Below are 16,273 nucleotides of genomic sequence, written 5' to 3' on the forward strand. Positions count from 1 at the left end.
GCTAATGATAAGGATTTGGAGAAAGGCCTCTCTATTAAATGTTAATTACAGTAGCTACAAAGTAGCCTATGCCTACCTGTCAGAATGATATCATGATTATTTGTGTCAATCCAGTAGGCATTTATTTAGCAAGCTACAGAAACACTGCTAACCAAACAACAGTGCTAGGTGCCTGCACACTTGAATTAAACTACACTCCAAAAACAACATTTCTTATATTTTTCCCAGACCTCAAAAGTGGACTTAGAACAGCGTTTCCCAACCCTAGTTCTGGAGTACCCCCCCACCGACCGTGTAATTTTGTATTGTAACCCTGGACAACCACACCTGCTTCAACTTGTCAACTAATCATCAAGCCCTCAATGAGCTGAATGAGGTGTGGTTGTTCAGGGCTCCAACAAAAAGTGTACTGTTGGGGGTACTCTGACTTAGAACATAAAATGGTGTTGTTTTTCTGTTAAAAAAAAGAAAGTGTGGCTTTGAGAGTGAAAACCTGAAAAATGTAGCGAAAATAGGAAACCTGTGATTAAAAACAACAACATGTATCCATTTCAATGGTAGGCCTACAATTAGCCTAGATATACAGTACAGATTGGGTTGGCCTAACTTTGAAAAAACAATATGGGATTTATCGTTTTAGGTCATTCTGAGTGTAGGCTATGTCACTGTTTTTCATATAATTTTTGCGTCTGGAAAAAATTGAGTATACCTACTTCTCCAGGCATCACTACACCATTGGATGGCCTGTTGTCTTTGGGGCACTCAACATATCAGCTTGGATGGGCTCTCCCCACTATTTGTGGTTTCTGCAGTGAGGATTCACCCTCATTAGTTAATCATTTTGTAACTTATCTGCAGAAAAACGTTGTTTTAAACTCACAAAGCAGTAGTAGCAATATGCAAACCAGGGAGCCAAATTAACGTCTCTTTCACCAATGCGATTCGGTTCCCGACGTTCACCAAAAAGATCCGTTCAAAAAGAGCCGTTCGTTCGCGAACGACCCATCACTACTGCCACGGTGAGTCGGACAAACATGGCGGCGGTTCGGTAGATCAAGACCGGACGACGAGCTTTATTTTATTAATGTCATCAATCACGGATAAACCAGAGGCCGAGAATAACTGAATAGAGACTCCGTGTATAGTGGCAAACGGAAACATATTATTATTTTTCATCCAAGAAACGTCATACATGTTTGTGTGACAACAGTGAACAGTAGAACGCTTCACTCACAGCGCAGTGGATAATTTTGCTGGACATCCTGAACCTTGTTTGGGATTTTAGGAGACTCCAGAGAAATGTGTGGGAGGTAAGATGTCAATGGCATTTGTTTACGTGGTTCTATGGTTGTTTTCGTCCCAGTTGGCTTAATTATATTTCTTTACTATCGTGCGTGTGTGTCACTGTCAGCTGACACGTATTTCCTGACAGGTCGATACCCGAATCGGGAGATGGGCAGTAAACTAAGGGAGATAAGGAGAAAAGAGAATGAATACACACAGCATGAGTTATTGTTGGACGACTGACACAGGTGTTGTCAGCCCTAGTTTATAATTACCAAAAGCAGTGTCCATATCAGTCTATTGTCATGGCCATACAGTTCTCAAATATGGTCTCACATTCACATAATTGTTTTGGGGTATGCATTTGCACATAATGCCAAATAGTTATATACCAATATAAAAATGCCTTTGTTTGCATGATAGTAAACGATAGATGTACAAATAATACTAGTCATTGTTGACTAATAACATAGTTATGACATGCGATGTCCTGCATCCAGTACTATTAGTTATTTTCCACTGTAAGCCACAGGCTGACACTAGACCCCTCCCACATGTGATTCATATATGATGTTGAACATTACTATTCAACTCCCCATTCAACCTCCCCTCCTCAACCCATATTCCCCCATGGATGGACTCCCTTCATGCGATGAGCTCTAATGTTTTCCCCATAGCTCATACTAGCCCTCTGTGTATTCTTTGTTTTTATATGCAGTTATATGTCAGTGTACTCAAACATAGGTAAGTGTCAAGCAGGTCAGGCTACTGGTAACCATGGACCATCAGAAGACAATATATATAAAAAAGTACAGTTGAAGTCGGAAGTTTACATAAACCTTAGCCAAATACATTTAAACTCAGTTTTTCACAATTCCTGACATTTAATCAGAGTAAAAATTCCCTGTCTTAGGTCAGTTGGGATCACCACTTTATTTTAAGAATGTGAAATGTCCGAATAATAGTAGGGAGAATGATTTATTTCAGCTTTTATTTCTTTCATCACATTCCCAGTGGGTCAGATGTTAACATACACTCAATTTGTATTTGGTAGCATTGCCTTGAAATGGTTTAACTTGGGTCAAACGTTTCAGGTAGCCTTCCACAAGCTTCCCACAATAAATTGGGGAATTTTGGCCCATTCCTCCTGACAGAGGTTGTGTAACTGAGTCAGGTTTTTAGGCCTCCTTGCTCGCACACACTTTTTCAATTCTGCCCACAAAATTTCTATAGGATTGAGGTTTGGGCTTTGTTATGGCCACTCCAGTACCTCGACTTTGTTGTCCTTAAGCCCTTTTGCCACAACTTTGGAAGTATGCTTGGGGTCATTGTCCATTTGGAAGACCAATTTGCGACCAAGCTTAAACTTCCTGACTGATGTCTTGAGATGTTGCTTCAATATATCCATATCATTTTATTCCTCATGATGCCATCTATTTTGTGAAGTGCACCAGTCCCTCCTGCAGCAAAGCATCCCCACAACATGGTGCTGCCACACCCGTGCTTCATGGTTGGGATGGTATTCTTCGGCTTGCAAGCCTCCCCCTTTTTCCTCCAAACATAATGATGGTCATTATGGCCAAACAGTTCTATTTTTGATTCATCAGACAAGAGGACATTTCTCCAAAAAGTGCCATCTTTGTCCCTATGTGCAGTTGCAAACCGTAGTCTGGCTTTTTTATGGCGGTTTTGGAGCAGTGGCTTCTTCCTTGCCTGAGCAGCCTTTCAGGGTACGTCGATATAGGACTCGTTTTACTGTGGATATACAGTGGGGCAAAAAAGTATTTAGTCAGCCACCAATTGTGCAAGTTCTCCCACTTAAAAATATGAGAGAGGCCTGTAATTTTCATCATAGGTACACTTCAACTATGACAGACAAAGTGAGGGGAATTGTAGGATTTTTAATGAATTTATTTGCAAATTGTGGTGGAAAATAAGTATTTGAGTTTGGAAATTGCTCCCAAGGATACACCAGACTTGTGGAGGTCTACAATTGTTTTTCTGAGGTCTTGACTCATTTGTTTTCCCATGATGTCAAGCAAAGAGGCACTGATTTTGAAGGTAGGCCTTGAAATGCATCCAAAGGTACACCTTCAATTGACTCAAATTATGTCAATTAGCTTATCAGAAACTTCTAAAGCCATGGCATCATTTTCTGGAATTTCAAAGCTGTTTAAAGGCACAGTCAACTTAGTGTATGTAGACTTCTGACCCACTGGAATTGTGATACAGTGAATTATAACTGAAATAATCTGTCTGTAAACAATTGTTGGAAAAATTACTTGTGTCATATGCAACGTAGATGTCCAAACCGACTTGCCAAAACTATAGTTTGTTAACAAGAAATTTGTGGAGTGGTTGAAAAACAAGTTTTAATGACTCCGACCTAAGTGTATGTAAACTTCCGACTTCAACTATGAATACAGTCGTGGCCAAAAGATTTGAGAATGAAACAAATATTAATTTTCACAAACTTTGCTGCTTCAGTGTCTTTAGATATTTTTGTCAGATGTTCACATTGTTAAAATAAGTGGTGATCCTAACTGACCTAAGACAGGGAATTTTTTACTAGGATTAAACGTCAGGAATTGTGAAAAACTGAGTTTAAATGTATTTGGCCAAGGTGTATGTAAACTTCCGACTTCAACTGTATTTAACCAACCACAACTTACCCATTTTAAATTCATACATTATTTTATCTAGCCTAGTAGTGAAGTTAATCTAGGTCTTATACCATTTTTATCTGAGGTTTCTAGGGAATGTACAAAGGCAGCTTCCATCTAGAGTGTAGACTTTGCATTATGGACAAATTTTATGCATTGACTCGGTCGGCATTGTTTGCATATCAGTGTTGCTGATGGTTTTAACACAGAGAAGTGGGTGTTAACCATGACTGATTACATGTGTGTGTCTGTGTCTTTCTGTGTTGAGAGAGAGAGAGAGAGAGAGAGAGAGAGAGAGAGAGAGAGAGAGAGAGAGAGAGAGAGAGAGAGAGAGAGAGAGAGAGAGAGAGAGAGAGAGAGAGAGAGAGAGAGAGAGAGAGAGAGAGAGAGAGAGAGAGAGAGAGAGAGAGAGAGAGAGGATTGGCCCACAGCTGCTGTACAGAGCTAGAGCTGCTCTGTGATGTCTGTCACTGAAGCTGTCTGACTTCCTAGGCCTTTCAATGACTAGACTAGCAACTATGCACTCTGCATAGCACAACTGTTACTGTATACTTAGCTAATCAAGGTTGAAAATGGCCTTACCCCTGTGAAAAGTTTGATGCTTCTTACACCACATCAAACTTTCTATCTCAGGATATAAATCATAACATGTGATATACAGTACCAGTCAAAAGTTTGGACACACCTACTCACTCAAGGTTTTTATTTTATTTGTACTTTTCTACATTGTAGAATAATAGTGAATATATAAAAACTATAAAATAACTCATGTGGAATCATGTAGTAACCAAAAAAGGGTTAAACAAATCAAAATATATTTTAGATTAATCAAAGTTGCCATCCTTTGCCTTCATGACAGCTTTGCACACTCTTGGCATTCTCTCAACCAGCTTCACCTGTAATGCTTTTCCAACAGTCTTGAAGGAGTTCCCACATATTCTGAGCACTTGTTGGGTGCTTTTCCTTCACGCTGCGGTCCAACTCATCCCAATCCATCTCAATTGGGTTGATGTCAGTTGATTGTGGAGGCCAGGTCATCTGATACAGCACTCCATCACTCTCCTTCTTGGTCAAATAGCCCTTACACAGCCTGGAGGTGTGTTGGGTCATTGTCCTGTTGAAAAACAAATGATAGTCCCACTAAGCGCAAACCAGATGGGATGGCGTATCGCTGCAGAATGCTGTGGTAGCCATGCTGGTTAAGTCTGCCTGGAATATGGACTTGGTCTTTTACCAAATAGGACTATCTTCTGTATACATTGTCACAAAACAACTGATTGGCTCAAAAACAAGGCACACCTGTTAATTGAAATGCATTCCAGGCGACTACCTCATGAAGCTGGTTGAGAGAATGCCAAGAGTGTACAAAGCTGTCATCAAGGCAAAGGGTGGCTACTTTGAATAATCTCAAATATAAAATAGATTTTGATTTGTTTACCACTTTTTGGGTTACTATATGATTTCATATGTGTTTTTTCATAGTTGTGACGTCTTCACTATTATTCTACAATGTAGAAAATAGTAAAAATAAAGAAAACCCTGGATTGAGAAGGTGTGTCCAAACTTTTGACTGGTATTATATATATATTACATTTCCTTCAGTGACTCAAGTTTAACACCAGGTCCCTAGCCTCAAGCAAATTAATCCCTATGTCTCAAGACAGGGGTCAACTAGGTTGACTTTAAAACTTGCTCTACAAGCTCTAACACAACAGCATCCATCCAGATAACCAATGCCTCTTTTATTCTTTGTTCCTCTCCCCAGGTAATCTCCAGTCACTCTTTACCACCCCTTTCCCTTTCTCCCCTTCCGTCTCCCCCCACCCACCCTGCAATTATGGCATCATCCCCTCCTGCAGCCCCCTCGACAACGTCCCCCTCTACCCTCCGCCCTCCCTCAGCTTTGGACTCTCTCTCCATGTCCTCTCTCCTGTCTGGGGACCTGGAAGACGAGGCGGGAGACAGAGGGGGGGAAGAGGGTGGCCTGGGTGACCTGGAGGTGAACCCGTACGACGGCTTGCCCTTCTCGTCACGCTACTACTCCCTGCTGGAGGAGAGAAAGAGGCTTCCTGTTTGGAGCCTTAAGTACCGCCTGCTGGAACACCTGGAGACAAACAGCATGGTCGTGGTCAGCGCCCCCAGTGGCACGGGAAAGAGCACACAGGTAAGAGGCATGCATAATACGTACAAACATGCACGCACACACAGGCATGGGCACACACATGAGCGCTGGTGGTGAAGAGCACTCTCACTCTGTCTCCCTCCATCTCTTTGTCTCTATCTCTGTCCCTCACCTTCTCCCTCCAAGGTGCCCCAGTGGTGTGTGGAGTATGCCCAGTCCCATGAGTTCTCCCATGGCTTGGTGTGCTGTTCCCAACCCTACGCTGTGGCTGCAGCGAGTCTGGCCCTCAGAGTGGCTGATGAGATGGACCTGAGTCTGGGCCTGGAGGTGGGCTACTGTGTCCCCCATGATGATGGCTGTACCCCCGATACGCTACTCAGGTGAGGAGGGAGGTATACACACAGGTGTGCATGAAGATTGGGCCATGTGTATGTACACACACATACACATAGGTACAAGCTTGGGTACACACCCATCACACTATATGACGGTATGGTCCTTACTTCCTCTTTATCTTCTTCTAACTAAAATCAAATGTATTTCTAAAGTGCTTTTTACTTCAGAAACCCAGCCTAAAACCCCACACGGTGGTTTGTCTAACTGGTTTGTCCACCCTCCTTTCTGCTCTTCCCAGCCTGGATTAAAATATTGTTGTCCTTGTGTTCTTATCTCTCTTTCTCTCTCTGTCTCCCCCTGAGGTGCAATACAATCAAATTAAAAGTGCAATATGCAGAAATTAAGTGAACTATTGGAATTTTAGCAACCAGGAAATGATGGTTGATTTCTACATAGTGCATCTTTAAGACCGGGAAGCATAGAAATAGCACACACAGAACATATTTACCGCTTCTGTGTAAGAATTACAATGTAATGAGAATGACAGATCTATAACTTCATTTCTAAAAAAAAAGTTACATATTGCATCTTTAAGGGGTGAGTTTGTTTCTCTCCATGATCTCTCTCAGGTTTGTCAGTGACTCTCTGCTCCTGGGAGAGATGATGTCGGACCCCCTGCTGCGTCAGTACGGGGTGCTGGTGGTGGACGAGGTGCAGGAGCGCACGGTGCCCACCGACGTCCTCCTGGGCCTGCTGCGGGATGTATGTGACCAGCGCTCCGACAACCTCCGTGTGGTCCTGCTCACCGACCCCTCCCTCGCCCCCAGCCTTGCCACCTTCCTGGGTGAAAGAGTTCCGCTTCTAACACTGGGTGAGCCTGTCGGAGGTACACCCGACACAGAGACGAGGAGGAGACCACTGGTTGTCATGGAAACGGTGTACAGGGATCCTGGAGGGAGGGAGTCGGCGGCAGCAGCGTGTCATATAGTGTTGGATCTTCACCGCAGGGGGGAGGAGGGGGATGTAATGGTCTTTCTCCCCAGCGCCCAGGTAGATGCACGCACACACACAGTATACTAAATATATCCAAGCTAATCTCATTAACTACTGGGGCTGTTTTTATCAGATCAGTAGACTGTAGATGCCAAGTAGGACTACTGCTGGTACAGAGAGATGGCTCAGTGGGTTACGTTTGGACGGGTTAGTTAGGGTAGTTAGGGCTAGTTGGTGTTAGTGTAGTTGGGGTTAGTGGGGTACATGCAACAGTAGAGTTGTGATATTACTTCCCACACGATGTAAGTCGTTTTGGATCAAAGTGACTGCTAAATCAACTTTTCTATCCCATATTTTCTTGTCCGTTTCTGATCGACTTTCTTCCATCTGAAAATCCCTATTGAACTGAGTCTTATTTCTTAATGCTTTGTTGTGCTGTGTTTTGTAATATGCCATCCTCTTCCTTGTCTGTTGTTGCCTCTCATGCTGGGGACAGAGAAATGGGGGCACTGTAACCTTAGACTGCTGAATGGCATCAGTGTGTATCTGGTGTCCTGGTTAATGCATCCAGAACACACACACACAGATTGATAGATAAATAGATACATACACTTCACCCAGACATGCACATATTTTAGGATATTATTCATTTCCAGCACAGATCCCTGTCATATTCACATCTACCTCTCACATACACACTCCCACTATGTCAACATCACCACAACCTAGCTCCTTGCCGCATTCCCGGCCATGGTTTCAAATCCAGAGGCATACCTGGACTTAAGTACAGTAGTTGACACCATGGCTGTAAAACACAGGGCTAGCTACCCAGCAGAACTGATCTGGTTAAGGCTTATTATAAGAGTCACAATGAACAGAGTACTGTTTGCCAAGTCTCAACTCAGATCAACCTAAACTATGCGTTTAGGGAGAGAGAGGGGGTGAAACACGAGAAAGGAGCAGGAGAATGGGCACAGGGGATATACCCCAATATGCTCAAATAGATTATTTATTCATTTAGATTACGTTTGACTTTTTAAAACAATAAAATCTCATTGGTTTAGATAGCTTAATGTGAGGATGCCATTAAAAAGTGTGTGTAACGCAGTTCTTTGTTTGTGGAAAGAGAGTCGGACCGAAATGCAGCGTAGTGGTTGCTCATGTCTTTAATCAAGAGATCGCGATACATGAAATAACTTATACATATACAAAAACAACAAACGGAACGTGAAACCTATTACAGCCTATCTGGTGAAACTACACAGAGACAGGAACAATCACCCACGAAATACACAGTGAAACCCAGGCTACCTAAATACGGTTCCCCATCAGAGACAACAAGAATCACCTGACTCTGATTGAGAACTGCCTCAGGCAGCCAAGCCTATACTAGACACACCCCTAATCAACCACAATCCCAATGCCTACAAAAAAAAACAATAAGACAATACAATAACCCCATGTCACACCCTGGTCTGAACAAATAATTAAAGAAAACACAAAATACTAAGACCAAGGCGAGACAGTGTGAAGACTTTGCCAGGGGGTGGGGTGGGGCAGTGGCAAAGATGAGGAGTTGCTTCCACTCTTCCCCTTTAATTGCCCTCAGTCTGTACCCTATGGTCAATCCCTTTAACTGGTTAGCATATCAAATCCCACACAGCTACAGGAAGGAGGGAGAAAATGATAGCCTTCAAATCCAATCCAATTGTATTGGTCACATACACATCTTTAGCAGATGTTATTGCGGGTGTAGTGAAATGCTTGTGTTCTAGCTCCAGCAGTGTAGTAATATCTAACAATTCACAACAATACACAAATCTAAAAGTAAAAGAATGGAATTAATAAATATATAAATATAAATATTAGGACTAGCAATGTCGGAGTGGCATTGACTAAATACAGTAGATTTATATGAGATGAGTAAAGCAGTATGTAAACATGATTAAAGTGATTAGTGTTCCATTATTTAAAGTGGCCAGTGATTCCATGTCTATGTATATAGGGCAGAAGCCTCTAAGGTACAGGGTTGAGTAGCTGGGTGGTACCCGACTCGTGCTGGCTATTTAACAGTCTGATCGCCTTGAGATAGAAGCTAATTTTCAGTCTCTCAGTTCCAGCTTTGATGCACCTGTACTGACCTTGCCTTTTGTGGGGTGAACAGGCCGTGGCTTAGGTGGTTGATGATCTTTTTGGCCTTCCTATGACATCAGGTGCTGTAGGTGACCTGGAGGGCAGGCAGTGTGCCCCCGGTGATGCGTTGGGCAGACCACACCACCCTCTGGAGAGCCCTGCGGTTGCAGGCGGTGCAGTTGCAGTCCCAGGAGGTGATACAGCCCAACAGAATGCTCTCAATTGTGCATCTGTAAAAGTTTGTGTGGGTCTTAGGGACCAAGCCGAATTTCTTCAGCCTCCTGAGGTTGAAGAGGCGCTGCTGTGCCTTCCTCACCACAGTGTCTGTGTGGGTGGATTATTTCAGTGATGTGTACACCGAGGGACTTGAAGCTTTCCACATTATCCACTGCGGTCCCATCGATGTGGATAAGGGCGTGATCCCTCTGCTGTTTCCTGAAGTAAACGATCAGCTCCTTTGTTTTGTTGATGTTGGAGGGGTAGAGTGGAGTTTGCAGGGGTAGAGTGGAGAGCGGAAAGAGTGGATGCATTTGGAACACTAAACTCTACATTGCATTCATGCACTGCATTTAGGGAGCTTAAATAGCATGTTCTCCTTTCATTGAAATGACAGTGTCTCTACTTGTCCACTCATTCACTTGTCTAACAAAGGACAAGTTTTAGAATGTCAGGAAATAAAGTTTCTCAAGAGCGTGTCAAGGTGCCCAGGATAGAACAGTATACAGTGCATTTGGAGTATTCAGAACCCTAACATATTTTGTTATGTTAACAACCTTATTCTAAAATGTATTTAAAATGTTTTATCTACACACAATACCCCATATTGACAGGTATATATACCTGTATATAGGGAAATATTACATTTACAGACCCTTTACTCAGTAATTTGTTGAAACACCTTTTGCAGCAATTACAGCCTCGAGACACTACAAGCTTGGCACACCTGTATTTGGGGAGTTTCTCCCATTCTTCTCTGCAGATCCTCTCAAGCTCTGTCGGGTTGGATGGGAAGCGTCGCTGCACAGCTATTTTCAGGTCTCTCCAGAGAAGTTTGATCGGGTTCAAGTCCGGGCTCTGGCTGGGCCACCCCAGGACATTCCGAGACTTGTCCTGAAGCCACTCCTGCATTGTCTTGGCTGGGTCGTTGTCCTGTTGGAAGGTGAACCTTCACCCCAGTCTGAGCTCCTGAGCGCTCTGGAGCAGATTTTCATCAAGGATCTCTCTGTACTTTGCTCCGTTTATCTTTCCCTCGATCTCAGTCCCTGCTGCTGAAAAACATTCCCACAGCATGATGCTGCCACCACCATGCTTCACTCTAGGGATGGTGCCAGGTTTCCTCCAGACGTGGCGCTTGGCATTCAGGCCAAAGAGTTCAATCTTGGTTTCATCAGACCAGAGAATCTTGTTTCTCATGGGCTGAGAGTCCTTTAGGTGCCTTTTGGCAAACTCCAAGCGGGCTGTCATATGCCTTTTACTGAGGAGTGGCTTCCGTCTGGCCACTCTACCATGAAGACCTGATTGGAAAGGAAAGGGGGATGTACAACTGAATGACTTCAACTGAAATGTGTCTTCCGGCTTTAACCCAACCCTTCTGAATCAGAGAGGTGCGGGGGGTGGCCTTAATTGGCATCCACGTCTTCGGCGCCCGGGGAACAGTGGGTTAACTGCCTTACTGAGGGGCAGAACGACATATGTTTACCTTGTCAGCTTGTGGTGGAATGCTGCAGAGATGATTGTCTTTCTGGAAGCTCTGTCAGTGACCATCGGGTTCTTGGTCACCACCCTGATAAAAGCACTTCTCCCCCGATTGCTCAGTTTGGCCGGACGGCCACCTCTAGGAAGAGTCTTGGTGGTTCCAAACTTCTTCCATTTAAGAAGGATGGACGCCACTGTGTTCTTGGGGACCTTCAATGCTGCAAACATTTTTTGGAACCCTTCCCCAGATCTGTGCCTCGACACAATCCTGCCTCGGTGCTCTACAGACAATTGGCTTGGTTTTTGCTCATGCAATGTCAACTGTGGGACCTTATATAGACAGGTGTGTGCATTTCCAAATCATGTCCAATCAATAGAATTTATCACAGGTAGACTCCAATCAAGTTGTAGAAAAATCTCAAGGATGATCAATGGAAACAGGATGCACCTGAGCTCATAGCATTTTTTTAATAAGGCTGTAATATAACAAAATGTAGGGAAAGGGAAGGGGTCTGAATACTTTCTGAATGCACTCTATATTATCAACCATCTCTCTCTCTCTGTTTCTCAGGAGATAGATGAGTGTGGCTTTCTGCTGCAGAAGGAGTCTGTGGCCCTGAGTCCTCAGCTGGGGCCCCTCAGAGTTCTACACCTCCATACAGGCCTTGGGGCGGCCACCCAGCGCGTCTACGAACCTGAGCCAGAAAGGCCTTCTGGTGACACGGAGGGGTCTGAAGGACTGGAAGGGCCAGGGATCGGGGTGGGGATGGGAGTGAGGCGCAAGGTTATCCTCACAGACACCCTGGGGGAGGCCTCCTTCTCTCTATCTGCAGTGCGCTACGTCATAGACACAGGCATGCAACTCAAGACAGTGAGTATTCATTTATCAGAGGTGGGAGGGAGTAGGAGTGTGTGTGGTACGATCTCACACAGTGGGCTCATCCCCGTTGTCAAATGTGGCAATGCTACAATGCCGCATAACCTCAACAAACTATTGAGGTGTACCGAGTTGCAGTGCCATGCATAACCTCCCACTCTTCTGCCTCCGTGTCATAGGTTTACAACCCTCAAATCAGAGCGGACTCACAGGTCCTGCGTCCAATCAGCCGGCACCAGGCAGACATGCGGACGCAGAGGGTAAACGGTGACCTACCAGGTAGGTTAGGGTCAATCAAGCCGTTTAAATCTTCATGGAATGTGGTGTTTTTCTCATTTAAGAGAAAGGACATAGATAGCTGTTACAGGCCAACTATCCTCTCTATGTGTTCTTATGACCCCTCTCTCCTGTCCCTCCAGGTCTGTGTTTCCGTTTGTACCCCCAAGCTCTTTATGAGGAGGGCATGGCAGAGGCCCGCAGCCCAGGGGTGATGGAAGAGAACCTCAGCCACCTAGTGCTGCTGCTCAAGAGGCTGGACATCGCTGACATGGGTCAGTGCAAGTTCCTGGACAGGCCTGGTAAGGAGAGTCATGCATCATCTAGCTAGTTGAGTCTTGCTCTTCTCCTTTGAATGAATAAAGTGCACCTTTTTTTCATGGGAGTTTGTGTTTACTAGGTACCTTCTATTTTGTGATATCAGACAAAATATAAATATAATATCTTCCAATATCCCTCAATTTCTTCAATCCATCCCTCTCTCTTTTATTCCCTTCCCCCCAGCTCCCGAGGCTCTGATGCAGGCTCTAGAGGACCTGGACTACCTTGCAGCACTGGATGATGATGGGAACCTGTCTGAAGTGGGCATCATTATGTCAGAGCTGCCTCTGGAGCCTTCGCTGGCTAAGGCCCTCATCGCTGCCTGCGAGTTCGACTGTGTCAATGAGCTGCTCACCATTGCCGCCATGCTCACAGGTACACAGGACAGACACACACACTACACTCACTACACTGACCACGGTGCTTATTACTGGCTATAAAATGTGCCTTTACTCATAGCTTCTCTTTTTTACGTGCAATTCAGAATATTGCTTTGTTTCTATAACTTTTACTTTTTGTTCTTTAACATTTATTTAAATTCTCTACCTGTGTGTGTTCCCAGCTCCCCCCTGCTTTGTGACCCCACCACCCCAGAGGGAGGAGGCAGCAGCCACTCACAGACGTCCACTGTTGCACAATGAGGGAGACCACCTCACCCTCATCAACATCTACAACGCCTATATACAGCGTGAGTCTATATAATACTACACACACACGCACACCTGCAATGTACAGGAGGTTTGGTTTATGCGCACAAATACACACGCACACAAACATCAACTTATAGATGTACACATATGGGCACAACATGTATTTTACACAGTTCTCCTCCTGAATAGTAATCTGACTGCTCTTTTAGACAATGAGGATGATGCCTGGTGTACTACCAACTTCCTGAACCCCGCTGCATTAAGATTGGCTGGGATGATTAGGGAGGAGCTGCTGGAGGTGATGCAACGAATAGAGTTGCCTGTCTCGCCTCCTGCGTTTGGTTGCCAAGACAACTGCACTAATATCAAGCGTGCGCTCATCTCAGGGTTCTTCCTCAAGGTAAAAAGACTCATCAGTTCACTTCTCCATTGAAGATTAGTTTGTTAGTTAATGTTGTGTGTCTGAAATTTGACAGGGAACTATATATAGACCCTAACCTCTCTCTCTCTCTATCCTCCCCCCTATTTGTCTTTACCTTACTGTCTTTCTCAATTTTCATATTTTCTTCTTTCTTTCCATTCTGGTGTCTCTCTGCCTTTTGCCCCCTCCCCCTCGGTCTCTCCTGCTATTTCTGTACTTGTTTCTCTATTTTGTTGCGTTTTCTCTTCTCCCTTCCCCTGTCTCTCTCTCAGGTGGCTCATGATGTGGACGGCTCAGGTAATTACCTCCTGTTGACTCACCGTCACGTGGCTCACCTCCACCCCTTCTCTTCCTATCTGTGTCGCCGGCCACGCCCCAACCCCCCCTCCTGGGTGCTCTACCACGAATTTACCATCTCCCACGACAACTGTGTCCGCACCGCCTCCGAGGTGCATCCCCACATGTGAGTAAACCCAACATTTTTTTGTGAACTTTTGTTGTAGTTGGTATGCATGTAATGCACACAGTAACCCTGAACTTCTTTAGGCCATCCACATAGTGGCGACTTTGCTCCCTATTGGAATACTAGTCATTTGATAGACAGTTCAGTAAACTGTACTATCTGTCAGAAGATAGTGGGTGCATTCCAGGTTGTCATGCTGCGCAGATGATCAGATCGAACAACCACAAGCGTTAAACTTCTACGGAACCATGTTAATATGATATAGAAGTCTTCTGACATGTGCACATGTCATTACATTGAGGTAAACTAGGCATTTAAGTGCATTACTTTTATGTAACCTTGTTTTCTGTGGGAAGGTTGGTGGAGCTGGCCCCTCAGTACTACCTGGGCAACCTGCCGTCCAGCGAGGGACGGGACCAGCTGATGGAGCTGAGACAGAGTCTGCTGCCCCCAGAGGAGGAACAGGAGAGGGGGCCAGAGGGGACCTATGACACACCCCACATTGAGGACCACTTAGACAGGACCGCAGATCCACGTAATCAGGACAGCACTGAGCTGTGTGTCATACAATAACGGGAACGGAGTGGCCGACCAAAAGCAGAACCAAGGGAGTAGAACCTGAGATGGAGGACATGGATGCACTATGCATACTCAAAGTGCTTACTGGGAACACACTACAGAACTGTACTGTTGCACAGACAGCTGATGAGGGAGAGAATGTACAGTACACTCTCCAGCCATACACAGCTGTATGGAAGCAGTTGTTTACATCAGAGTGAATAGGGCTCACCTACAGGTGTTAGTGAAATATTTTTCAAATGAGATTACATGCATTTTTGGCACATGAAAATGTTTGAGACTGAACCTGCATAGTTCCTATAAAAGAAACTGTATACTGGTACCCAACGTAATATACAGTGTATTTGGAAAGTATTGAGACCCCTTGACTTGATTTTTGCTGTGACATGCACTGTCAACTGTGGGACCTTACATAGACAGGTGTGTGCCTTTCCAAATCATGTCCAATCAATTGAATTTACCACAGGTGGACTCCAATCAAGTTGTAGAAACATCTCAAGAAGTTTCAATATCGAGTCCCATAGCAGAGGGTCTGAATACTTACCAGTATGTAAGTAAGGCATTTGTTTTTTATTTTTTATAAATGTGCAAATGTTTCTAAAAACTGTTTTTCACTTTGTCATTATATGCATTGTGTGTAGATTGATCGCCAAAGAGTTCAATCTTGGTAGAATAAGGCTGTATCGTAACAAAATGTAGAAAAAAGGAAGGGGTTTGAATACTTCCCGAATGGACTGTTGAGAATTATATATTGTCAGAAAAGTTTACTATTTTACAAGGGTACCTGATACTTCACTGAAGATATCAGTCAGCTGTCAGGTGGACATGCATCCTTTCAATGATGACAGTTGAGGTATGGCATTGATGCCGTCACTTCCAGGGAATGTGTTTTTGTTGTTTGTTGTGGCACCAGCACCTATCTCTTCAGTGGAAACTTTGATCCCTTTGTAGAAGTGCCCAATCACAGAAGTTTGATGTGGACTGGACATGTGATTCTCAGGGCTCAGTTGGGTTTATGGAGGGTGATCTACCATTGTACAGAGCTTCCATGTTGAGGGATTTAAAATCCTGTTTTTGCTACCGTTCTTTGTATTCTATTGGGTTTAGTGTTTGTATCTGGACCCCCCTTCCCCCCACCCCAATGTGTTTAAATAATCAAATATTTGTGTGTGCAAATCAAGGGTGTCAGGTCAGCCTCCCCTATCTAAAACAACTTTTAAGTATATGATATTGAACATCAAAATAAAAGGTTAATTTGTTGAATATCGACTTGAAATAGTTAACTACTTAATTTGAAAGGATTCCTCCGGCCTTTGATGTTAGCCGACACCAACCTGTCAAAGATGGAGCGTTTGTGTGGTAGAGGGAATCCAAAACCAATTGTATGCCTTACGAAAACATTTTTTCTAAATATTCTGAAAGAGTATTTGGTATTTCATTTTGGATCCACATTAGCTGTT

At 44.1% G+C, this 16,273-nt stretch overlaps 1 protein-coding gene across 1 annotated transcript; it reads left to right on the plus strand.

The window, feature by feature from the left end:
* Window positions 1-993: 993 nt before the first annotated feature.
* On the plus strand, window positions 994-16,076 carry LOC124048926 (ATP-dependent RNA helicase DQX1-like). The gene is made up of 12 exons (XM_046370103.1): window positions 994-1,310; window positions 5,713-6,111; window positions 6,256-6,449; window positions 7,035-7,455; window positions 11,798-12,097; window positions 12,283-12,382; window positions 12,523-12,681; window positions 12,884-13,075; window positions 13,263-13,388; window positions 13,560-13,750; window positions 14,044-14,234; window positions 14,591-16,076. Exons 2-12 carry the CDS (start codon window positions 5,785-5,787, stop codon window positions 14,805-14,807), a joined length of 2,418 nt encoding a protein of 805 aa, XP_046226059.1. The 5' UTR covers window positions 994-1,310; window positions 5,713-5,784; the 3' UTR covers window positions 14,808-16,076.
* Window positions 16,077-16,273: the final 197 nt, after the last annotated feature.

This window comes from Oncorhynchus gorbuscha, linkage group LG11, assembly GCF_021184085.1.
Source record: "Oncorhynchus gorbuscha isolate QuinsamMale2020 ecotype Even-year linkage group LG11, OgorEven_v1.0, whole genome shotgun sequence".
Classification (NCBI taxonomy): domain Eukaryota; kingdom Metazoa; phylum Chordata; class Actinopteri; order Salmoniformes; family Salmonidae; genus Oncorhynchus; species Oncorhynchus gorbuscha.

Excerpts from the sequence above, each read along its gene's own strand:
- LOC124048926 (XM_046370103.1), top strand. The coding sequence starts at position 5,785 with ATGGCATCATCCCCTCCTGCAGCCCCCTCGACAACGTCCCCCTCTACC. Across the intron at positions 6,450-7,034 it reads ACCCCCGATACGCTACTCAG|GTTTGTCAGTGACTCTCTGC; the intron begins GTGAGGAGGGAG and ends GATCTCTCTCAG. Across the intron at positions 7,456-11,797 it reads TCTTTCTCCCCAGCGCCCAG|GAGATAGATGAGTGTGGCTT; the intron begins GTAGATGCACGC and ends TCTGTTTCTCAG.